The sequence below is a fragment of the Mobula hypostoma genome, chromosome X1 (genome assembly GCF_963921235.1).
Source record: "Mobula hypostoma chromosome X1, sMobHyp1.1, whole genome shotgun sequence".
Taxonomy (NCBI): Eukaryota; Metazoa; Chordata; class Chondrichthyes; order Myliobatiformes; family Myliobatidae; genus Mobula; species Mobula hypostoma.
This window is the reverse complement of record NC_086128.1, coordinates 33,896,961-33,922,820: the sequence shown is the minus strand read 5'-3', so window position 1 is coordinate 33,922,820 and position 25,860 is coordinate 33,896,961. Positions and strand designations below refer to the sequence as shown.

General features: G+C 47.9%; 1 protein-coding gene and 1 long non-coding RNA gene across 4 annotated transcripts in view; one reads left to right on the top strand and one right to left on the bottom strand.

Annotated features, from left to right (window-relative positions):
• Positions 1-1,104: 1,104 nt before the first annotated feature.
• LOC134340311 (uncharacterized) lies at positions 1,105-25,860 on the top strand. Of its 2 annotated transcripts, none has more exons than XR_010016522.1 (3): positions 1,105-1,196; positions 20,771-20,990; positions 24,214-25,860. It is a non-coding gene; the product is annotated as an uncharacterized LOC134340311 (long non-coding RNA). The 2 variants fall into 2 exon arrangements; XR_010016521.1 differs by lacking the exon at positions 1,105-1,196 and adding an exon at positions 10,238-10,260.
• LOC134340310 (NGFI-A-binding protein 1-like) overlaps positions 7,565-25,860 on the bottom strand; it is a 62,427-nt gene continuing 44,131 nt past the window's right edge. For both annotated transcript variants that reach the window (XM_063037388.1, XM_063037389.1), the window contains exons 4-8: positions 23,402-23,522; positions 18,337-18,456; positions 15,792-15,969; positions 9,727-9,942; positions 7,565-7,969 (exon numbers count right to left, since the gene is read on the bottom strand). In XM_063037388.1, the coding sequence (XP_062893458.1) occupies positions 7,914-7,969; positions 9,727-9,942; positions 15,792-15,969; positions 18,337-18,456; positions 23,402-23,522 (691 nt within the window). In that variant the 3' untranslated portion in view covers positions 7,565-7,913. The remainder of the gene's footprint in view (positions 7,970-9,726; positions 9,943-15,791; positions 15,970-18,336; positions 18,457-23,401; positions 23,523-25,860) is intronic.

The window sequence follows — 25,860 nt, the reverse complement described above, 5'->3', positions numbered from 1 at the left end:
TTCAACTTCCTTTCTAACCCTTCGTTATGTGTCAGAGTTCCCCTAATTCCATCTCCATCTGCCAGGGCCTCTCCCTCACTAGTTATTCCAGCACAATCTAAGTTTCTGCTTTCACTCTGTCACTCATAGCTTGGCCTTACCAAACTCTGGTCCTCTTTCATCCCCTCCCATTTCTCCCCCCCCCCAACATTCATACAGCACAACGACAGTTTCAAAACATTAGCTGCTTGTCCATGGAGCCTACACAAAAATTCAGCCGCTTTGTACTCTCTGAAGGCAAGATGTGACACCATGTACATTTTCCACTCCACTTCTGAAAGTTATTTCGACTGAAATCAAAGAAATTTCAGTGGTGGAGATACAAGAGGTAGATACACGAAGAGTTCGGAATGATAGAGAAATAAAGCACACAGAGGCCCTTTGGCCCAGCTGGTCTGTGCTATCCTATTTACAGTAAACCTGCACTATTTTATTTTCACCACATTCTCATTAGTTCACCCTGACATTCTACCACTCACCTACACACTAAGGGCAAATAACCCACCAACCTGCACATCCTTGGGATGTGTGAAGAAAATGGAGCATCCAGAGGAATTGCAGCCTCTCACGAGGGGGAAGTGTGCAAACTCCACATAGACAGCACCTGAGGTCAGGATTGAACCTGGGTCACTGGAGCTGCGATGCAGCAGCTCTACTTTCTGTGCCACTGGGCTGTCCACCTGCCCCAGTAAACGTGCTGAGGGAAGCAGCAAAAATGCAAAGAGAACTGAGAAAAGCCCAAGAAGGGGGAGGGATGGGAATGCTAATGTGGGAGGAATCTTGTGCAGAGCATAAATACAAGTGTGAACAAGTTGAACTGTTTCTGTAACAGACCCTTCCAGCCCAATGAGACCACACCACCCAATTACACCCACTAGTTAACCTACTAACCTGTATGTCTTTGGAAACCGGAGCACCCGGAGGAAACACATGTGGTCACATGGAGAAAATGCAAACTCCTTACAGAGAGCAGCGGAATTGAAAAGGGTTGCTGGTCACCCACTCTTAAGAATTTCCTTTTGAAATTAATATTTCCTGAACCCTCAACCCTCTATTTTATTTCACAGTCTCAAGAACCTAACAGCCTCATCTAAAAAAGAAACTTCATCCCTGATTCGTTTTTGAGAAAATCCCATTGGATACGTTGGTGTTTCCAGGTAGGTTTGCAATTTTGTCTTCAGTCTATGATGAGCTGACTGTGGGAATATACATACCAATTGCCGTGGTCTGAGAACAAAAAAAAACTCTGCTCTCAGTCATAATCTTGGAGAAGCTCATTGATAATAGCTCAACAATATTTACTTGGAGTACTATGCTCAATTCTGGTCACCTCATTATAGGAAGCTTTAGAGATTGTGCAGAGGAGATTTACCAGGATGCTGCCTGGATTAGAGAATGCCTTATGAGGATAGGATGAGCGAGCATTTCTCTTTGGAGCAAAGGAGGATGAGAGATGACTTGATAAAGGCATGTAAGATGATAAGAGGCATTGAAGAGGGGCCAGAGGACAATGATTCCGGGAATGAAAGGGTTAACACGTGTGGTGTGTTTGATGGCTCTGGGCCTGTACTCACTGGAGTTTAGAAGGATGAAGGGTGATCTTATTGTACCCTATCAAATATTGAAAGACCTCGATAGAGTGGATGTGGACAGGATGTTTCCTATAGTGGGAGAGTCTAGGACCAGTGGGCACAGCCTCAGAATATTGGGATGTCCATCGAGAACAGAGATGAGGAGGAATTTCTTTAGTCAGAGGGTGGTGAGTCTGTGGAATTCGTTGTCATGGATGGCTGTGGAGGCCAAGTCATTGAGCATATTTTAAGCAGAGGTTGAAAGGTTACGGGGAGAAGGCACAGGAAAATGGGGTTGTGATGGATAATACTGTACATCAGCCAGGATCAAATGCTAGAGCAGACTCGATGGGCTGAGTTGCTAAATTCTGCCCCCATGTCTTATGGTCTTGTTGGAGTGGACAGGCTGCACTTTCCACTCCCACGGTACCAATGGCTAATATGAGATATAATTTTAAAGTGACTGGAGGGTTGTCAGAGGTTAAGTTCTTTATACAGACAGTGTGTGGAATACCCTGCTAGGGGAGGTGGTAGAGGGATATTTAAGAGACTCTTAGATAGGCACATGGATCATAGAAAAATGGAGGGCTATGTGGGACAGAAGGGTTTGATTGATATTGGGCTAGTTTAAAATGTCAGCACATCATGGGCCAAAAGAGCCTGTGTTATGCTGTACTGTTCTATGTTCTATGTAATAATGGTGTTAAAACTCTCTGAAGACTGTCCTTTAAACAGGATCTTTCTCTTCCTACGTCCCTTGCATGAATATTGTTAATCCCTGTGTAAGCAAACCCTATTCCTACCATTGTCCAAATGGATAAAGCTGAAATCCCTATACCATCATCAAGGACCCCCAGCATCCAGGCCGTGCTCTCTTCTTACTGCTGCCACTGGGAAGGAGGTCCAGGAGCCTTAGGTCCCACACCACCAAGTTCAGGAATAGTTATTACCCTTCAACCACCAAGCTCCTGAACTAGTGTGTATAACTTCACTCACCTCAACATTGAACTGATTCTACAACTTATGGATTCACTTTCAAGGACTCTACAATTCATGCTTTCCGTATTATTTATTTACTTTTTTTCTAATATTTGCATAGATTGTCTTCTCATGCACATTGGTTGTTTGTCAGTCTGTGTGTAGTTTTTCATTGATTTTATCGTATTTCTTTGTTCTACTGTAATTGCCTGCAAGAAAATGAATCTCAGGGTTGTATATGGTGGTGTAATCATACTTCGATAATAAATTTACTTTGAACTTTGAATTATTTAGCCAACGTACTGTACGCGGTCCAGGATCTCACGTAGAGACTGGCCAGCAGAGGGAGTGCCATCCCAATAGGAAAGGAATTGATGTTCTATCCCCAGTGTAATGGCCACCACTGTCTTGCACAAGAGTGCTGCAGGAGCAATGCATCAAGTCAACAATCAAGTGCATCAAGTGTCGGATGTGGGAGGCCCTGGAGTCTCCAAGCCTCCCGGACGTCTACATCTGCGCCAAGTGCATCGAGATGCAGCTCCTAAGGGACCGCGTTACGGAACTGGAGCTGCAGCTCGATGACCTTCGTCTGGTCAGGGAGAGTGAGGAGGTGATAGAGAGGAGTGGAAGGCAGGTGGTCACACCGGGGCCACGGGAAGCAGACAAGTGGGTCACGGTTAGGAGGGGGAAGGGGAAAAGTCAGGTGATGGGGAGTACCCCGGTGTCTGTGCCCCTTAACAACAGGTACTCCTGTTTGAGTACTGCTGGGGGGGAGACAGCTTACCCGGGGGAAGCGACAGTGGCCGTGCCTCCGGCACAGAGTCTGGCCCTGTAGCTCAGAAGGGTAGGGCAAGGAAGAGGAGGGCAGTTGTAATAGGGGACTCGATAGTCGGGGGGTCAGATAGGCGATTCTGTGGACGCAGTCCAGAGACCCGGATGGTAGTTTGCCTCCCTGGTGCCAGGGTCCGGGATATTTCTGATCGTGTCCAAGATATTCTGAAGTGGGAAGGTGAGGAGCCAGAGGTCGTGGTACATATAGGTACCAATGACATAGGTAGGAAAAGGGATGAGGTCCTGAAAGGAGAATATAGGGAGCTAGGAAGGGAGTTGAGAAAAAGGACCGCAAAGGTAGTAATTTCGGGATTACTGCCTGTGCCACGCGACAGTGAGAGTAGGAATGCGATGAGGTGGAGGATAAATGCGTGGCTGAGGAATTGGAGCAGGGGGCAGGGATTCAAGTTTTTGGATCATTGGGACCTCTTTTGGCGCAGGCATAACCTGTACAAAAAGGACGGGTTACACTTGAATCCTAGGGGGACCAATATCCTGGCAGGGAGATTAGCGAGGGCTACAGAGGTGACTTTAAACTAGAATGGTTGGGGGGTGGGAATCAAATTAAAGAGGCTAGGCGAGAGGAGGTTAGTTCACAACAGGGGGATGGGAACGGGTGCAGAGAGACTGAGGGGTGTAAAGTGAGGGTAGAAGCAAAAAGTACTAAGGAGAAAAGTAAAAGTGGCAGGCCGACAAATCCAGGGCAAGCATTAAAAAGGGCCACTTTTCAACATAATTGTATAAGGGCTAAGAGAGTTGTAAAAGAGCGCCTGAAGGCTTTGTGTGTCAATGCAAGGAGCATTCGTAACAAGGTGGATGAATTGAAAGTGCAGATTGTTATTAATGATTATGATATAGTTGGGATCACAGAGACATGGCTCCAGGGTGACCAAGGATGGGAGCTCAACATTCAGGAATATTCAATATTCAGGAGGGATAGACATGAAGGAAGGGGAGGTGGGGTGGCGTTGCTGGTTAAAGAGGAGATTAACGCTATAGAAAGGAAGGACATAAGCCGGGAAGATGTGGAATCGATATGGGTAGAGCTGCGTAACACTAAGGGGCAGAAAACGCTGGTGGGAGTTGTGTACAGGCCACCTAACAGTAGTAGTGAGGTCGGAGATGGTATTAAACAGGAAATTAGAAATGTGTGCAATAAAGGAACAGCAGTTATAATGGGTGACTTCAATCTACATGTAGATTGGGTGAACCAAATTGGTAAAGGTGCTGAGGAAGAGGATTTCTTGGAATGTATGCGGGATGGTTTTTTGAACCAACATGTCAAGGAACCAACTAGAGAGCAGGCTATTCTGGACTGGGTTTTGAGCAATGAGGAAGGGTTAATTAGCAATCTTGTCGTGAGAGGCCCCTTGGGTAAGAGTGCCCATAATATGGTGGAATTCTTCATTAAGATGGAGAGTGACATAGTTAATTCAGAAACAAAGGTTCTGAACTTAAAGAGGGGTAACTTTGAAGGTATGAGACGTGAATTAGCTAAGATGGACTGGCAAATGACACTTAAAGGATTGACGGTGGATATGCAATGGCAAGCATTTAAAGGTTGCATGGATGAACTACAACAATTGTTCATCCCAGTTTGGCAAAAGAATAAATCAAGGAAGGTAGTGCACCCGTGGCTGACAAGAGAAATTAGGGATAGTATCAATTTCAAAGAAGAAGCATACAAATTAGCCAGAAAAAGTGGCTCACCTGAGGACTGGGAGAAATTCAGAGTTCAGCAGAGGAGGACAAAGGGCTTAATTAGGAAGGGGAAAAAAGATTATGAGAGAAAACTGGCAGAGAACATAAAAACGGACTGTAAAAGCTTTTATAGATATGTAAAAAGGAAAAGACTGGTAAAGACAAATGTAGGTCCCCTACAGACAGAAACAGGTGAATTGATTATGGGGAGCAAGGACATGGCAGACCAATTGAATAATTACTTTGGTTCTGTCTTCACTAAGGAGGACATAAATAATCTTCCAGAAATAGTAGGGGACAGAGGGTCCAGTGAGATGGAGGAACTGAGCGAAATACATGTTAGTAGGGAAGTGGTGTTAGGTAAATTGAAGGGATTGAAGGCAGATAAATCCCCAGGGCCAGATGGTCTGCATCCCAGAGTGCTTAAGGAAGTAGCCCAAGAAATAGTGGATGCATTAGTGATAATTTTTCAAAATTCGTTAGATTCCGGACTAGTTCCTGAGGATTGGAGGGTGGCTAATGTAACCCCACTTTTTAAAAAAGGAGGGAGAGAGAAACCGGGGAATTATAGACCGGTTAGCCTAACGTCGGTGGTGGGGAAACTGCTGGAGTCAGTTCAGCACATTTGGAAAGCGGTGAAATCATCGGACAAAGTCAGCATGGATTTGTGAAAGGAAAATCATGTCTGACGAATCTCATTGAATTTTTTGAGGATGTAACTAGTAGAGTGGATAGGGGAGAGCCAGTGGATGTGGTATATTTGGATTTTCAAAAGGCTTTTGACAAGGTCCCACACAGGAGATTAGTGTGCAAACTTAAAGCACACGGTATTGGGGGTAAGGTATTGATGTGGATAGAGAATCGGTTAGCAGACAGGAAGCAAAGAGTGGGAATAAACGGGACCTTTTCAGAATGGCAGACGGTGACTAGTGGGGTACCACAAGGCTCAGTGCTGGGACCCCAGTTGTTTACAATATATATTAATGACTTGGATGAGGGAATTAAATGCAGCATCTCCAAGTTTGCGGATGACACGAAGCTGGGTGGCAGTGTTAGCTGTGAGGAGAATGCTAAGAGGATGCAGAGTGACTTGGATAGGTTAGGTGAGTGGGCAAATTCATGGCAGATACAATTTAATGTGGATAAATGTGAAGTCATCCACTTTGGTGGCAAAAATAGGAAAACAGATTATTATCTGAATGGTGGCCGATTAGGAAAAGGGGAGGTGCAACGAGACCTGGGTGTCATTATACACCAGTCATTGAAAGTGGGCATGCAGGTACAGCAGGCGGTGAAAAAGGCGAATGGTATGCTGGCATTTATAGTGAGAGGATCCGAGTACAGGAGCAGGGAGGTACTACTGCAGTTGTACAAGGCCTTGGTGAGACCACACCTGGAGTATTGTGTGCAGTTTTGGTCCCCTAATCTGAGGAAAGACATCCTTGCCATAGAGGAAGTACAAAGAAGGTTCACCAGATTGTTTCCTGGGATGGCAGGACTTTCATATGAAGAAAGACTGGATGAACTGGGCTTGTACTCGTTGGAATTTAGAAGATTGAGGAGGGATCTGATTGAAACGTATAAAATCCTAAAGGGATTGGACAGGCTAGATGCAGGAAGATTGTTCCCGATGTTGGGGAAGTCCAGAACTAGGGGTCACAGTTTGAGGATAAAGGGGAAGCCTTTTAGGACCGAGATTAGGAAAAACTTCTTCACACAGAGAGTGGTGAATCTGTGGAATTCTCTGCCACAGGAAACAGTTGAGGCCAGTTCATTGGCTATAGTTAAGAGGGAGTTAGATATGGCCCTTGTGGCTACGGGGATCAGGGGGTACGGAGGGAAGGCTGAGGCGGGGTTCTGAGTTGGATGATCAGCTATGATCATAATAAATGGCGGTGCAGGCTCAAAGGGCCGAATGGCCTACTCCTGCACCTATTTTCTATGTTTCTATGTTTCTATCCACTATGGCCATGGATTCTCCAACTTCCAGCACCACCATATTGCCTTCTGAATACATAAGATTAACCTAAGAGTGTGTTGTTGCTCTTAAAAGGATCATGAGCAACCTGCACTGGCATCCACTCATCCCTCAGTTCACGTTCCACAGAAAGAGATCAGAGTTCACTCCTATTCAGGTCTTTTACCAGTCCAGAGATCCCCATCCTACTGATCCCCAAAAGCCCTTCCAGTAAAGAGTCACAGACCTGAAACATTGTCAGTGCCTCTTTCTGCAGACCTGCTAGGCTTTTCCAGCAATTTCTATTTCAGCCTGTGCATAGATGTTGTGTTGAGAAGAGCCAGGCTGACTTCGCCAACACTGTCCCATACAGCACTGAAATTGTATCATCAACCACAGCCTCCAAAGGCAAACACAGACTTAATGAGTCAAGTCAGGAGAAGGGCTGTGGGAAACAGAACACTTGATCCACCATTAAGCACCAAGTGTCACAAAGCAGTAAATATTTATTGTGTTATTGCTGTTTGAAACCGGACAATCACAGTATGACATACAGGTACAGAGAGAAAAAAAACAAAAAGCGCAAAACATTAATTCCTGAAGTTTTGTGTAAAAATAGAACAAAATGTCACTAACTGTTTGGATGCTGGTTTAGCAAACGTCAGTACAGAAATAGCTTTGAAATACTCCAAGCTCCTCAAAGTTATGCAAGTTAAAAAAAAAATGACTCTTTTTATTTAGAAAAAAAAAGAATAAATACTTTTGTACCTGAATGAATTTAAAAAAGAAACCTAAGTCATTATGTTTTTAAAAATGACTAGTTACTGTTGAAAGGTTCATGAGATGCGGTTTGATGTGATGTCAGATTCCTCTTTGTAATTATCTTCATCCTCTGCAATGAGAAGGAAAAATGACCAGTTAGAGCACAATAGAGGCAAAAAGGAAGTTTACTTTGGGATTACACTCCATTCCCACCACAACTTACTCCTTCATACAGTCAACCTTTTGTAGTAAATACTGCAAAACCCAGTGCCTCATTTACACCTAAATGTAAGTCATTTCCTCTGTTTGGTGATTTTAAAAAACACCATTTCTTTTGGGTTTAACTTTTCAGCAATTAATACTATGTCAATCATGAAAAAGCAATTGGAGTTTCAAAACAGTGTTTATTCTATGAATAACCTCCTGTGTTGTTTTGCAATTTCATTGCTTCAGATACCATTTATTAAAATGTAAACCAAAAGAAATGACAACGCTGATTGAGCAACACACACAAAAAATGCTGGAGGAACTCAGCAGGTCAGGCAGCATCCATGGAGGGAAATAAATGCTGCCTGAAACGTCGACTGTACTCTTTTCCATAGATGCTACCAGCATTTTGTTCCTCCAACATTTTGTGAATGTTGCTCAATATTTCCAGCATCTGTATAATCTCGTGTTCATAAAACGCAGACTGAGTGGCATCTGTAATAATTCAGTAACCAGACAACAATACAGAACCCACTGACATGGTCAAGAGGAATTTGTGAAGGGTCACTGTGAAGAGGAAGCTGTAAGGATCAGTGAATTAATGACAGATTAAAGGAAACATTGTGAATAACAATAGACAATAGATGCAGGAGTAGGCCATTCAGCCCTTCAAGCCAGCACCACCATTCACTGTGATCATGGCTGATCATCCACAATCAGTACCCTTTTCCTGCCTTCTCCCCATATCCCTTCACTCCGCTACCTTTAAGAGCTCTATCTAACTCTTTCTTGAAAGAATCCAAAGAAATGGTCTCCACTGCCTTCTGAGGCAGAGCATTCCACAGATCCACAACCCTCTGTGTGAAAAAGTTTTTCCTCAACTCCGTTCTAAATTATCTACCCCTTATTCTAAAACTGTGGCCTCTGGTTCTGGACTCACCCAACATCGGGAACATGTTTCCTGCCTCTAATTCACAAGCCAAGTGCAGTGCATTGAATTTCTGGACAGCTGACATAGACTTCTATTACACAAAATAATCTGCAGATGCTGGGGTCAAGGCAACACGCACAACACGCTGGAGGAACTCAGCAGGTCGGGCAGCATCCGTGGAAACGTTGACTGTCCGCTTCCACGGATGCTGCCCGACCTGCTGAGTTCCTCCAGCGTGTTACTTACACTTCTATTGACAGGTAAATCTGACTGAATGGAATAATATAATTCTGGAATAAGCAGCTAGTATAAGTAATAGTGAACACAAAACTGCCCAAAATTATATAAAGAAAAACCTAGTTAATAAAAGTCCTTTATGTACTAAAGTTGGCTTCCTTACCTGGTCTGGCCCTTGGATTTGATAGTATCTACAGAACTATTTAGGACATTAAGAACTAGGGCTGGGCAATAAAAGCCAGCATTGTCCATTCCCCATTCTCCGTCTAGTGATGGCTGCTGGACAGTGGGGAGGTGAGGGAGGTAACGGCAGGAGGTAGAGAACTGGATCTCTGGGGAACAAAGCGATAAAAATGTAGAGGGGTGGATTCGTTCAGCTGACAACACAAAGGTTGGCGGAGTTGTAGACAATGTAGAGGGCTACCCCAAGTCTTACTGTATGGATTATGACTGCATATGATCTGGATCAAGGTGGGACAGGGTGTGCACTCTGCATGAGAAAATTCACTCACCGGAGAAGGTCTCCTGCTTGATCCTGGGGCTGACCCTCTCCACCTCCTCTGTACTTGGCGAGGCGTGCTGCTGAGCCACCCTCAGCCCCTCATCAATCAGCGCCAGCTGGATCATCTGCTTGGTTTTGCTCTGGCAGGGCCTGAAGGTGCTGGGGATGTCCGAGGGGCAGGGAGATGGTGCTAGACTAGAGTTTGAAGTCATATCCTCGGACACATCTGTAGGAGAAAGAGAACTTTACGAAACATTCTCGCTTACTCTAAAGTCAGGCTGCAAAGTGAAGGCCACCTGCTTTCTCTCCATCATAACTGGGAAATGGATCTCACTGATACCAGAGGACCCTCCCCTCCCCAACAGCACAGCAGGAGTACATTCACATGCTGCAACAGTTCAAGGAGGTGGCTCACCAAGGTCAACTAGGGAGGGACAATAAAAGCTTGCCAACAATCTTGTCGAAACTTCTCATCTAGCGATATTCCACTCCACCCTTGATACACTTGGTATGGATGAGTGCTGGAAGACTGCACCTACCTCAGGTCTGTTTATACCTTTGTATTTGCTAATGGGACATGTGGGGATATGTACTGGTGCAATGCATGCCTACTGCAGATTGGAACTGCTTGCAGTTAAGCTGCGTACCAGCACGCTATTTACAGGGAGGATGTGGTTTCATATGACAAGCCCAAGGACATTAGTGCATAATCAAAATAACACTTAACTAAACAGATACTTAAGATCCCACATGCCAACATGAGTTTTTATGAAGCAATTTCTTGGCCGGCCTTGCTCGCTGGGGTGTGGCCTGTACCTGGGCTGAGGAATTATCTTTCCAATTCTTGGTGTCTTTGCTGTAAAACACAGAAGGGAGGGAAGCAGCAGGGGTTGGGAGTTGGGGGTGTGGGAGGAGGGTGAGGAAAGAGAAGGGGAGTGAGGAGGTGGAGGAGTAAGGAGGAGGGGCATGAGGAGGTGGGTTTGAGGGGGGTTTGAAGAGGGGGCTGTGAGGGGGTTTGGAAAGGTTCAGACAAGGGTTGAGGAGGGAGTGAGGAGAAGGTGGGAGGTTTGAGGGGGGATTTGAGGAAGGGTTTAAAAGGGTTTGAGGGGGTGAAGATGGGCGAGGGAGTGAGCAGGGGGAGGAAGAGGGTGGGAGGAGGGATTTGTGGGGGTTTGAGGGTGTGAGGAGGGGTGTGAAGAGGGGGAGTGGGGGGTGAGTGAGGAGGAGGGGGTGTGGAGGGATTTGAGGGGCTTTGAGAGGATGTTTGACAGGGCTTTGTGGGGTTGAGGGGGAGGGGGAGTAGGTGAGGTACAGTGGGTGTGAGGAGATGGGGAGTAAACAGGTGGAGGAGGGAGGAGGTGAAGTGAGGACATGGAGTGAGGAGGAGGGGTGTGAGGAGGACGAGTTTGAGGAGGAGAGTGTGAGGAGGAGAGTGTGAGGAGGAATGGTGTGGGAAGGGGAGTGTGATGAGGGGGTGTGATGAGGAGGATTTGATGAGGAGGGTGTGAGGTGGAGTGGGTGAGGTGAGGAAGTGGAGGATTGAATAGTTGTGGAGGAAGGGAGTAAGGAGGGGTGAGGAGGGGGTGAGTGGGATGGGGTGAGTAGAAGGGTGTGAGTGGGAGGGGGTGAGGGAGGCGGTGAGACAGGATGTGAGACGGAGGGGTGAGTGGGAGGGGTTGAGTGGGGTTGCAGGGTTAGAGGAGGGGGTTCAGGAGGGTGAGGAGGGGTGAGAAGGGTGGTAAGGAGTCTGTGAGGAGGAGGTGTGTGGGAGAAGAGTGAGAAAAGAGAGGGGTTTGCAGGAGGGTTTGAGCTGGAGTAGTGGGGGGGTGAGGAGGAGCGGGTGTGAGGATGTGGGGGAGTGAAGAGGTGGGGGACTGAGGAGATAGGGCACTGAGGAGGGCAGATGAGGGGAGAGTGAGCAGGGTAGTGAGTCAGGGTGTAAATAGGAGTGTGAGTAGGGGTGACTGTGGAGGTCTGTGTCAGGGTGTGATTAGGGGTGTGAGTAGGGGTGTGTGTGGGCGTGTGTGTGGGGTTGTGATTAGGGTGTGTGTCAGGGTGTGAGTAGGAGTATGTGTAGGGGTGTGTGTAGGGGTGTGCGTAGGGGTGTGTGTCGGGGTGTGAGTAGGGGTGTGTGTAGGGGAGTGAGTAGGGGTGCAAAAAGGGGTGTGTGTAGGGGTGTGTGTCGGGGTGAAGAGCGGGGTGTTTATGGGTGTGAGTAGGGGTGTGTGTGGGTGTGTGTCTGGGGGTGTGTGTGGGGGTGTGATTAGGGGTGTGAGTAGGGGTATGTGTCGGGGTGAACGGAGGGGTGTTTACGGGTGTGAGTAGGGGTGTGTTTAGAGGTGTGAGTAGGGGTGTGTGTAGGGGTGCAAAATGGGGTGTGATTAGGGGTGTGAGTAGGGGTGTGTGTCGGGGTGAAGAGAGGGGTGTTTACTGGTGTGAGTTGGGGTGTGAGTAGGGGTGTGAGTAGGTGTGTGAGTAGGGGTGTGTGTCGGGGTGAAGGGAGGGGTGTTTACGGGTGTGAGTAGGGGTGTGTGTAGGGGAGTGAGTAGGGGTGCAAAAAGGGGTGTGTGTAGGGGTGTGAATAGGGGTGTGTGTCGGGGTGAAGAGCGGAGTGTTAGGGGTGTGATTAGGGGTGTGTTTAGGGGTGTGTGTTGGGGTGTGAGTTGGGGTGTGTGGCGGGGTGAAGAGATGGGTGTTTATGGGTGTGAGTAGGGGTGTGTTTAGAAGTGTGAGCAGGGGTGTGTGTAGGGGAGTGAGTAGCGGTGCAAAAAGGGGTGCATGTAGCGGTGTGTGTCGGGGTGAAGAGCGGGGTGTTTGGGGGTGTGTGTGGGGGTGTGTGTCGGGGTGAAGAGAGGGGTGTTTACGGGTGTGAGTAGGGGTGTGTTTAGAGGTGTGAGTAGGGGTGTGAGTAGGGGTGTGTGTAGGGGTGCAAAATGGGGTGTGATTAGGGGTGTGAGTAGGGGTGTGTGTCAGGGTGTAGGTGGGGGTGTGTTTAGGGGTGTGTGTCGGAGTGTGAATAGGGGTGTGAGTAGGGGTGTGTTTAGAGGTGTGAGTAGGGGTGTGTGTAGGGGAGTGAATAGGGGTGTGTGTAGGGGTGTGAATAGGGGTGTGTGTGGGGGTGTGAGTAGGGGTGTGTGTCGGGGTGTGTTTAGAAGTGTGAGCAGAGGTGTGTGTAGGGGAGTGAGTAGGGGTGCAAAAAAGGGTGCGTGTAGCAGTGTGTGTCGGGGTGAAGAGCGGGGTGTTTGGGGGTGTGTGTCGGGGTGAAGAGCGGGGTGTTTACGGGTATGAGTAGGGGTGTGAATGGGGTGAGTAGGGGTGTGTGTAGGTGCGTGTGTCAGGGTGTGAGTAGGGGTGTGTCTGGGGGTGTGTGTCGGGGTGAAGAGAGGGGTATTTACGGGTGTGTGTAGGGGTGTGTGTAGGGGTGTGAGTAGGGGTGTGTGTAGGGGTGTGAGTGGGGTGTGTGTGGGGCTGTGTGTAGGGGTGTGAGTAGGGGTGTGTGTAGGGGTGTGAGTGGGGTGTGTGTGGGGCTGTGTGTAGGGGTATGTGTCGGGGTGAAGAGCGGGGTGTTTATCGGTGTGAGTAGGGGTGTGTGTGGGTGTGTGTCTGGGGGTGTGTGTGGGGGTGAAGAGCGGGCTGTTTAGGGGTGTGATTAGGAGTGTGTGTAGGGTTGTGTGTCAGGGTGTGTGTGGGGGTGTGAGTAGGGGTGTGTGTCAGGGTGAAGGGAGGGGTGTTTAGGGAGTAGGGGTGTGTTTAGAGGTGTGAGTAGGGGTGTGTGTAGGGGAGTGAGTAGGGGTGCAAAATGGGGTGTGTGTAGGGGTGTGTGTCGGGGTGTTTATGGGTGTGTGTGGGGGTGTGATTAGGGGTGTGTGTCGGGGTGTGGAGGGGTGTGTGTGGGGCTGTGTGTCGAGGTGTGTGTTGGGGTGAAGAGCAGGGTGTTTGGGGGTGTGTGTGGGGATGTGTGTCGGGTGAAGAGAGGTGTTTACAGGTGTGTGTGGGGGTGTGAGTAGGAGTATGAGGAGGGGTGTGTGTCGGGGTGTGAGTGGGGGTGTGTGTAGGGGTGTGTGTGGGGGTGTGATTAGGGGTATGAGTGGGGGTGTGTTTAGGAGTGTGTGTAGGGGTGTGTGTCGGGCTGTGTGCCGGGGTGTGAGTGGGGGTGTGTTTAGGGCTGTGTGTAGGGGTGTGTGTGGGGGTGTGATTAGGGGTGTGAGTGGGGGTGTGAGTTTGGGTGTGTGTAGGGTAGTGAGTAGGGTTGCAAATACGGGTGTGAGTAGGAGTGTGAGTAAGGGTGTGTTTAGGGGTGTGTGTAGGGGTGTTTGTGGGGTTGTGTGTGGGGGTGTGAGTAGGGGTGTGTGTTGGGGTGTTTGTGGGGTTGTGTGTGGGGGTGTGAGTAGGGGTGTGTTTAGGGGTGTGTGTAGGGGTGTGTGTGGGTGTGTGTAGGGGTGTGTGTCGGGGCGTGAGTAGGGGTGTGTGTCGGGGAAGTGAGGAGGGGAGTGAGGAGGAGGAGGGGGAATGAGGGCGAGTGAGGGAAGTAAGGAGAGGGAGGTGTAGGGGGTAATGAGGGGTGTGAAGAGGAAGGGGTGAGATATAGTGGGAGGTGTCTGAGGGGAGTGAGGAGGAGGAGTGGGGAGGGATGTTAGGAGGAGGGGGTGAGGAGAGGGTGAGGTGAAGGGTGTGCGGTACTGAGGGTGAGGTGGAGGGGGTGAGTAGGGGAGTTGAGGGAGTGTGTGAGGAGGGGTTGAGGAGGGGTTGGGATGGTGTTGGGGAGGCGTTCAGGAGGAGTTGAGGCGGAGTTGAGGAGGGTTGCAGGAGGGGCTTGAGGGGGGTGTGTGGAGGGGTAGTGGTTTGAGGGGTGTGTTGGTGGGGGTTTGAGGGAGGTATTGAGGGGGGCTTGAGGGGGCTGAGGAGGAGAGGTCTGTGGAGGAGGGGGTGAGTCAGGGAGGGTAAGGTGGAAGGTGTTAGGGTGCTGCGGTGTGAGGAGGTCGGTGTGTGACACGGCAGGGAGTGAGGTGTGGGAGTGAGGAGGTGGGTGAATGAGGAAGTAGGGGAGTGAGGAGGTGGAGTGAGGGAGAAAGAAGGAGGAGTGAGAAGTAGGGGGATTGCGGAGGGGGAGTCAGGAGGAACGAGTGAGGAGGAAAGGTTGAGGTGGAAGGGGTGGAAGGGGTGAGAGGAGGGAGTGTGAGGAGAACAGGTATGTGAGGGGAAGTGAGAAGGGGAATGATGGGAGTGAGGAGGAAGGGGTGAGGTGGAGGGGATGAGGTGGTTGGAGTGTGAGGAGGGTAGGTGTGTGAGGGGAAGTGAGGAGGGGAGTGAGGAGGAAGGGGTGAGGTGGAGGGAATGAGGTGGAGGGGATTAGGTGGAGGGAGTGTGAGGAGGGTAGGTGTGTGAAGGGAAGTGAGGAGGAGGAGTGAGTAGGAGGAATGAGGGGGAGTGAGGAGGGGAGGTGAGAGGGAAGTGAGGAGAGGGAGGTGAGGGGTGTATGGAGGGGTGTGAGGAGGAAGGGGTGGGGTAGAGTGGGAGGTGTGTGGGGGGAGTGAGGAGGGGTGTTAGGAGGGGTAGTGTGGAGGGTAGTGGTTTGAGGGGTGGTTTGGGAGGGGGTTGAGGGGTGTTTTGAGGGGGGCTTGAAGGGGTTGAGGAGGAGAGGTCTGTGGAGGAGGGGGTGAGTTGGAGAGGGTAAGGTGGATGGTGTGAGGTGGGTGTGGAGTGAGGAGGGGGGAATGAGGAAGTGTGGGAGTGAGGAGGGGGATTGAGGAGGAAGGGTGGTGAGGAGGAGGGCCTGAGGCGCTGGGGCCCAATGATTCCCGAGGCATTTTGACCAATATTTTCCTTTTAACTATGTTCGCTGATCACTCACTGCCATCCACCAGATGTCGTTTGATAAACTCGATAGTGCATTGTGTGGTTCACTTACCTCAGGGGCCCTGTCCTGCTACAAGTGCTTCTTTTCTGTCTCTGCTACACTGCAGGCCACAAACCTGCTTCCTGCTAAACCGTGTCAGAGCAGCCGAGAGCTGCAGCTCTCTCAGACGCCTGTCTGCAGCTGCACTGGGCCCGGGCGGCGCAATGGGTCAAACTCACCATCACCGCTCCCTTCAGACATTCCGCCATCTTCCTCCTCCACCTGCTGCATCCCCAGCAGGGACAGGCTGCGCGCCTTTGCCGAGAAATACTTGTCCGACCGCTTCTGCTTCTTGATGAGGTCGTTCTGCTCCTGCATTAGTGACAGCTGCTCTGTGGTGACCTTCTCTAGTTCCAGCTGAGGTGTTCCGCAGAGTGAGAGAGAGAAAGGAAAACAAGGCTAGCAGGACTGAGGAGTGAATGAACCAAAAAGAGAGCCCGTAGCATCACTCTGGGGCATCAATCAATTTGCTGGAGGATCTCAGTGGGTCGAGCAGCATCTGTAGAGGAAAAGGAATTATCAATGTTTTGTGTTGAAATCCTGTATCGTAACTCCTGATACAGGGTTTCAACCTGAAACACTGACAATTCCTTTCCTCTCACAGATGCTGCTCGACCTGATAAGTTCCTCCAGCCGATTGATTGTCGCTCCAGATTCCGGCATCTGCAGTTTCAGTGTGTCTTGATCACTCTGAGCCAATCGTGCAAAACAACTCAAAATATCATTCACATTCTGAGGAATGGTGGTGGGGTGGGGGGGGGGTTGCAGTTAGCTGCAGATGCAACACCATTTGCTTGCCTGGATGGTGTTGAGTTACTGTGCTGCCTTCACCACCCTAAACACTGATTTCTCTATCACCAGCACACAGTCCATGAAGGTCTCCATAAGGCCTGTTCAAAATACAAAAGGGAAACCCAGTCTTTTCACCCTTTGTCAATGTGCAAGATCATCATACTGATAAATCATTTCTTACAGTCTCTCTATTTCTTACACTTCTGCTCTAAATCTGAGTGAGAACATAAAACAGTACAGGCCCTTCAGCCCACAATGATGTGCCACCCTTTTAACCTACTCTTGGATCAATCTAGATCCCCTCCCACATAGCACTCCAGTTTTTCTATCTTCTATGTGACTACGACTTTCTTAAATGTAGCTGCCTCTGCCACCACCCTCGGCAATGCATTCCACACACCCACCACTTCCTGTGTAAGAAAAGTCTCTGGCTATCCATTCGATCTATGTGTCTTATCAACTTGTACACCTCTATCAAGTCACGTCGACTGTACTCTTTTCCATCGGTGCTGCCTGGCCTGCTGAGTTCCTCTAGCATTTTGTGTGTGTTGCTCAGATTTCCCGCATCTGCAGATTTTCTCTTGTTTGTGACCCCTCATTCCCCCCTCGCTCCGGAGAGAAAAGCCCGAGCTTGCTCAACCTATCCTTACAAGACATGCTCTCTAATCTAGGCAGTATCCTGGTAAATCTCCTCCACACCCTGTCTAAAGCTTCCACATCCTTCCTATAATGAGATGATCAATACTCCGAGTGTGGTCTAACCAGGGTTTAACAGAGCTGCAACTATATATACACACACACACTTATACGTATGTACCATCACCAGCAGGTTCCCCTCAAGTTACACACCACCTTGTCCTTTCCCTCACTGTTGGTTCTAAACCCTTGAACAGAATCCCTGAGGACATAGAGCACTACAGTGCAGAAACAGGTCCTTCGGCCCATTCTGAACTGTTGTCAGGGGAATAGCTCTGCTACAAGGCTGCATTGAATCAAGGCAGCTCATTACATCTTCCACAGGCAGAGGGCGATGGAAAACATGCCCTACATCCCAGAAGATGAATAATCAAATACAGAGTTCACAAGCATCACAATGACCGAGAATAAAAAGGATTCCTTGCTTCCATTTCTTTGACTTAATTACTATTCGATTTCCCTGCTCTCTTGTCATCAATTACTTACATTCCTGTTGTGATTTCCAAGTCTCCTTTCGGAGGTACCAAGACACTTTACAGCCAATGAAGTAGTTCTAAGGTGTCATCACTGTTGTAATGCAGGAAGCAGAGCGGCCAATTTGAAATCAGCAACATCCCAACATGAGAAAGACTTGACAATTCAAGTCCATCAGTCCGACTGAGAGATCAATACTGACTTAGAGACAAGTCCCTTGCGTTTTTTTTGTAATTACCTCTGCCTGAGAGGGCAGACTGGGCCTTTGCTTAAAGAAAAGATAAAGCTTGTGACAGTCACATCACCAAAGAACGTATAAGAGTACAGCACAGTTACAGGCCCTTCTCCAAGATCATTCTAACCCTTCCCTCACTACATAGCCCTCCATTTTACTTTCATCCATGTCCCTATCTAAGACTCTCTTAAATATCCCTAATGTATTTGCCTCTACCACCAGCCCTGACAGGGCGTTCTATGGACCCACCACACTCTGTGTAAAAACCTACCTCTGATATCCCCCCCTCGCATACTTTCCTCTGAACACCTTGAAATTATGCCCCCTCATATCAACCATTTCTGCCCTGCTGGAAAACTATATGCTGGCTGTCCACTCTATTTATGCCTTTTATTATACAACTCGATAAAGCCACTTCCTTGGCAAGGGTCCGGGATCATCAGACAATTAGCCACCTCAAGGGACTGCAGGGTTACTTGATGCCCCCGAAGGTATTTTCAGTGCAGCGTCACAGAATAGAAATGTACCTGCAGTTCGTGCACCTCAGACACGTTGTGACTCAGCTCCTCGTGCATAATCTTGGACTTGAGGGCTTCCTGTTTCTGGTAGATGCTGGTCAGTATGGCCTGAATCTCCAGCAGCCGCTCCTGTGAGGGAGAGAAGTAAAACACATCAGGTTTTGGATTTATTTATCACATGTACATCGAAACATACAGTGAAATGTGTCATTTGCGTGAACAAGCAACACACCCGAGGACGTGCTGGGTCAGCCCACAAGTGTCGCCACACGTTCCGGTGCCAACACGGCGTGCCTGCCATGTTCAGTAGAACAACACAAGCAGCAACAAGGACAACAACCGAACTGAACAGGACAACAACAGCAAAACAAGCCCCTTTCCCACCCCTCTCTCACACACACACATACACACAGAGACCTCCAACCCCTGGACAGGCCACCTCTGGGCCTCCAGTCCTCGGCCGCAGACTCAAACCCACAGACATCAGTTCTCCAACCTCCTTCAAGGCAACCTAGCCGAGGGTCAGCAATTGCAGTTGAGTTTACACTTGAAGAAAGAGACCTGCATCTATATAGCACCTTCCACAACCTCAGGTAGTCCCAAGGCTGTCCGCAGTTAATGGAGTACTTAAAGTATGGCTATTGCTATGACTGAGGATACCTACCTGTGAAAGTACAGCAATCACCTACAAACACCAAAAGGATAGTTAAACGACATCGATGATTTGAATGAGAGATAATCATTGTCCAAAATACTGATGAAAATTACCTCTGCTCTTTTACATCCACCTGAGAGAGCACAGAGACAAACAGCACAGAAACAGGCCACTATACCGACCTACACCAATCACTTTTACCTGCACTAGGCAAGATGATTTAAGTATTTGTCCAGATTCTTGTTAAGGAGGTCTCAAGTTTATTCTCTCATTCTATGGTTGGCACTTCCATGGTGCACTCGGCCTAGTTTCTGATGCTCGCCTCTCTTGACAAAGACGTGACCTTCTGATCAAAGGTACTTGACCTGAAACATTGACTGCATTTCCCTCGCCATTGATGGTATCTGACCTGTTGAGTGTGTCTAGCACTCTCTCTCTTTCAACCTCTGAGCCAGAGTTGAGAAGCAGCCAGTTGAGCTGGCCTATAGTCTAATTGGTGATTAGATTAGATTATGAGGACACGCTGTCCCCTTTTATTGTCATTTAGTAATGCATGCATTAAGAAATGATACAACCTTTTTCCAAAATGATATCACGAAAACACATGACAAACCGACTTAAAAACTAACAAAAACCACATAATTATAACATATAGTTACAACAGTGCAAAGCAATACCGTAATTTAATAAGAACAGACCATGGCACAGTAAAAGTCAAAATCTCTCGAAAGTCCCATCATCTGGGGCTGCACGAGGACATACATAGAACATAGAATAGTACAGCACAGTACAGGCCCTTCAGCCCACAATGTTGTGCCGACCCTCAAACCCTGCCTCCCATATAAGCCCCCAACTTAAATTCCTCCATATACCTAAACACGAGGAATTCTGCAGATGCTGGAAATTCAAGCAACACACATCAAAGTTGCTGGTAAACGCAGCAGGCCAGGCAGCATCTCTAGGAAGAGGTACAGTTGACGTTTTGGGCCGAAACCCTTCGAAGGGTCCTGACAAAGGGTCTCGGCCCGAAACGTCGACTGTACCTCTTCCTGCTGCGTTCACCAGCAACTTTGATGTGTGTTCCTCCATATACCTGTCCAGTAGTCTCTTAAACTTCAGTAGTGTTTCTGCCTCCACCACTGACTCAGGCAGTGCATTCCATGCACCAACCACTCTCTGAGTAAAAAAACTTCCTCTAATATCCCCCTTGAACTTCCCACCCCTTACCTTAAAGCTATGTCCTCTTGTATTGAGCAGTGGTGCCCTGGGGAAGAGGCGCTGGCCATCCACTCTATCTATTCCTCTTATTATACCTGATCAAAACTTTTCCATGGATGGCTTCCAGACCATTCGGGCTGACCGGAAGTGCACTGAGAGCGGTAAGCGTAAAGGAGTTGGGGGCTTACTGTTCTGGTTAACAATGGATGGTGCAATCCTGGTCATATTATGATCGAGGAACGTGTTTGTAGCCCGGATATTGAACTTTTTACTGTTGGACTCCAGCCATATTCCACCGAGATACAACAATGGGCGTAATGGAAGGTTGTTCCTGCCTGTGGCCATCGAACTTTTCAGCTCCTCCCATGGAGGGTCAGACACCCTGAGCCAATAGGCTGGTCCTGGACTTATTTTTCATCTGGCATAGTTTGCATTTTGTTGTTTGATTGTTTGTGGTTTTTGTATTGCTATATTTATGCTCTATTCTTGGTTGGTGCAGCTGTAATGAAACCCAGTTTCCCTTGGGATCAATAAAGTATATCTATCTATCTATCTATCTATCTCACGCAGACGGTAAACCTCCAGCGCCGCCAACTTGCCGATGCAGCATCCTGGAAGCACCCGACCACAGTCCGACTCCGAGTCCGTCCGAAAACTTCGCGCCTCCGACCACCTCTTCGACACCGAGCACCATCTCTGCCAAGCGCTTCGACCCCGGCCCCGGCAACAGGCAATAGGCAAAGCCGAGGATTTGGGGCCTTCCCCTCCAGAGATTGACTGACTGAAGCTGGTGAGCATTTCTCCAGAGGATTATGCATATTATCACCTGGGTTATGCTTGTTCTTTTCTCATGCAATCAGCTTGCTTTGAAGACTACAAAGTAAAAGTCCCTGTGGTTTAGCTGGTAAATGCAGAAAGGTGTGAAGTTCAGCGTGGAAACAGGTCCTCCAGCCTACCAAGCCAATGCAGACTACACCAACCCCATTTTCTCACACCCAGCACATTCCCATCAATTCCCCCAAGATTCTACCACTCACCTACATACTGGGGCTAATTTACAAGTGGCCAATTAACCTGCCCACTCGCTTGTCCTAGGGATGTGGGGGGATACCAGAACACCCTGGATAAACCCACACAGTCACAAGCAGGAATGAGCAAACTCTGCACAGACAGTGTGAGGGAGCAGCTCTACCAGCCAGGCCATTGTGCTACTGACAATTCCTGGGCTGAATTAGCTCACCTCAGGCAAGGCAGGGAGTCACAAGCAGTCCCCACATTACACACAGGTCAACATCAATAGGCGGTCGCTTGAGCCTGCTCCGTCATTCAAAAAGATTGTTGTTGAGCGAGCCCAACATCATTTCCTGCCTTATCCTCATACCCCCTTAATTTGCCTCATATCCACAGGCCCATCACTCACAGTTTTGAAGGAAAACAATCACTCAACCTCCATAGCTCCCACAGTTCCACCACCCACTGAGTGAGGACATAAAGATTAAAAGGTCAGTTTTATTTGTCACATGTACTTCAAGATATCGAAACATAACGGTGAAATACGGCATTTGCATCAAGAACCAACACAGCCTGAGAATGTGCTGGGGGCAGCCAACAAGTGTTGCCATACTAGCAGTGCCACAACTTACTAACCATAATCTGTACATCTTTCTGGAATGTGGGAGGAAACTGGAGCACCCGGAGGAAACCCATACGATCGTGGGGAGAATATACAAACTCCTTACAGACAGCAGCAGAATTGAACCTCAATCTTCCCATCACTGGTGAAGTAAGGTGTTACACTTAACCGCTACGCTACCGTGACATTTCTTTTTATTTCCGCCTTGAGTAGCCCACCTTTGCTTAGTGACTTACGACTCCTTAACCAATGGAAGCATCTTCCCAGTTTGCATCCTGTCCACAGATCTAAGAACTTTATATGGTTGGATGGGATGCTCTAGAGGGCAGGTAGACCTCTCACCTGACACACCCATCATCCCAGGAACCACCTCGTGCTGTCCTTCGACAGTTTGTTTTGAAGGGAAAGAGACCAAATGGTAATCAATACTCCAGGTGGGGAAAGGGACGAAGTTTCGTGCTTCTAATAGCAGCCAGGAGGACGGTAGGCAGACATGATACCCTCGGACATTTCTGTGTGGATATTGAGTAAGAGGAGCTGGCCAATGTTTATCCCTCAGCAAAGACAAAGTAACTGGTTATTTATCATATTTGGGGGATCTTGCTGTGCACATAGCTGCCAGCTTTGATCCAAAGTAATACAGGCTGTGCTTGTCTGTGAGAACACTAAGGATAAGCCTGCAAGCAGCATGGGTTTGTATAAGTATCAGGAGACTACAGGAGAAAGCAAATCTTTGAATACTTATGTGATGAGAGATAATCCCAGACGCAATGTTAGGGAACACTTTCCAGTGTTGTTTTTGCAGCTTATACTTGACACTGCACAGCCAATGCCCGTAGGACCATGCACACTGGCCTTTCTCATCACACAGATTCACAGAGTCATAGAGAAGTACAGCACAGAAACAGGCCCTTTGGCCCATCTAGTCTGTGCCAAACCATTTAAACTGCCTACTCCCATTGACCTGCACCAGGACCATAGCCCTCCATATCCTCTACCACCCATGTACCTATCCAAATTTCTCTTAAACGTTGCAATCGAGCTCGCATGCACCACGTGTTGGCAGCTTGTTCCACAATCTCACAGCCCTCTGAGTGAAGAAGTTTCCCCTCATGATTCCACTTAACCCATGACCTCTGGTTGTAGTCCCACCCAACCTCAGTGAGAAAAGCCTGCTAGTATTTACCCTATCTATACCTTTCAAAATTTTGTATACCTCTATCAAACGTCCTCTCAATCTTCTATGTTCCAAGGGATAAAGCCCCAACCTATTCAATCTTTCCTTATAACTCAGGTCTTCCAGACTCCGCAACATCCTTGTAAATTTTCTCTGAACTCTTTCAACCTTATTGACATTCTCCTGCACTGCCAGGACTGTGCATAGATTAAGGATGCTCAACTTGCTGCTCTGTGTCTTTGGTCAAAATACATTTGTCTTTGCCCAGCGTGAACCTCACGTGTTCCGGTGATCCCCGTACAGGCTTTCTCAGGTTGGATCCCAGCAGTGACTGCAGGATTGATTTAGTCCCTTTTACTCCAGTGGGTCTTAAACACCAAGTTAAGCTCACCTGTCTCTTCAGTTTCATCAGCTCTGCCTGCACCGTCCGTGTGTGCACTTCGTCCCGCAGATATTGACCATTGGGATCCAGCCGTGGCCTTTTAGGAATCGGCGTATCTATAAACTTGGATCTAAAAATATCAAAAACAATCCTAGTAATATTGGAAGCGATTGAGCTGTGACTCCCTTCTTTAGGATCCATTTTGGTAGCACAAGTGTACAGTTAACAGTTCCATCCCATGACTCTCCCTGCACTCCAGATATGACAAGATGCAATGCAGGGCTGGATTGAGTGCAGATTGGGAAGGCAGTGCCATTCACTGGATCTTTATACCTCAAGCCAAAACTATTGAAAAGTTTCAAAGTCAGGAAACTAATGATCTGGAAGGCATCAGCAATGCATCAAGCATTTGGGACAGGTCTGTTTTGGTCAAGGTGCGCCCAGTGAGACCATGTCACCCAATTACACCCATGTGACCAAATAACCTACTATCCTGTACGTCTTTGAAATGTAGGAGGGAGTCACAGGGAGAACGCACACAGGGAATGCGCTGCCATAAGTCGTAGGGGAGGTATATACAACAGAGGCTCTCAGATAGACACACGAATATGCAGAGAATAGAGGGACATAGACATTGATTGGTTAGGCAGAAGAGACAACTTTTATTGGGCATTTAGTTACATGTTTAATTTGTTCGGCACACCATTGTGGGCTGAAAGACCTGTACCCATACTGTACTGATTATGTCCTATATTCTAGAAGCTGCCAAAGAAAATTTAGGAAGCAATTTACTCAATTCTCCCTCTGATTTCTCTTCCCAGATACTTCCAGCAGCATCCCAGAGATGAGACTTCAACTCCTTCAAACTCCAGGCTAAACACGAAGTGTTGGCAGCCCTGATGTCTCTCTCTTGTAACAAACACAGATCATATGTATGTGACTTTACTGATGGATTTCTTGACAGACTTAAGAACTAAACACTTGGATCTAGAATAACTCATGGAACGTGATTTTGATGACCAGCGCCCTCTTTATATCATCTGGCTGAAATCAGCCCCAGTATCTCTGAATCAGAGTGGCATGGATCCAAGCAACAATCGTACTCAAAAAGCAGATCACTTCCATCCTGACTCTTTAGTTCAAGATCTAAGGGTGCCATGGGTAAGATATTGAAGCAAAGAAAGGGACAAATAAAGACCTACACTAAAATAGCACCTTTAACAATTTCTGATGCAGAAATTTTTTGATATCCGTCAGAATACAATGAAGCACAGTTGCTGTTAAAACTCTGGAAGTGCAACACAAACATGACACCCATCCTCTCCCCGAACAGTGACAGAACCCTAACCAGGTTAATGATTCAGTGTTAAATTCGGCTGCTCTCCTTTAGAACACTGCTGTGGAATTTTATCATCCTGACCTGGTTCTTCATCAGTGTTTGGTTTAGTGCTCAAACCTCACCCACCACCTCGAATTAAGAGATTTTGTTTATGAGGGATCTTAACAGGGTGAACTGGAAGGATTCACTAACCACTGAGCATTGACTTAACATAATTGACAGAGGGAGACAGAGCAAGTTTAAGGAGGGAATTTGGAACTCATGACCTGAAAGGTCAATGAAGGCGGAAATCGTCAACACGTCAAAATGTAGCTGGAGATGGAACTGTCTTAACCTACTCTTGTTGGCTGACAGGTGCACAATGGCCTGTTCAATCATTTTAACACTACGGTGGATACAGTTTCACCATGTAGACTGTAATGGCCCAAGAAAGCGGTACACCACGATGTCCTCAAGGGCTATACAGAATAGGCACTGACTGTCATAGAGTAATACAGCACAAAACAGGCCATTCTGCCCAGCTGGTCCATGCCAACCAAGAGTTCCCATCTAAGCTAGTCTCATTTGCTCATGTTTGGCCATATCCCTCTAATCTTTCCCACCCATGTACCTGTCTAAGTACTTTCTGAATGTTTTTAATGCACCTCCCTCAACCACTTCCTCTGGCAACTCATTCCATATACTGACCATCTTCTGGAGAAAACTTTGCCCCTCATCTTTCTATTAAATGTCTTCCCTCTCCCCTTAAACCTGTCCCTTCTAGTTCTTGACTCCCCAACCCTGGGAAAAAGACTGCACATTCACCCTATCCATGCCACTCATAGTTTTCTGCACCTCTACAAGACTGCCAGTGACACCAAAATCCAGTACATGAGCCATTATGCCAAACCACTTACATTGTGATTTTGATCATATATTCTGAACCAAAATTACAATTCTGTTCAGTTTGTGACAAGTTCACACTGATTCTATTCTTGCCACTAGTAAAAGATTGAGAGGCGAGATCGTAGAGATGTTCCCATAGTCAGAGATTGTGGTCAATGCTGTAGAATCCAGTGTCGTGACAAAGGTTCGTCCTGGTAAAGTCAGGTTGTGTGCTTTGTAAGCTGGGGGCATGGCTGGGTTCAAC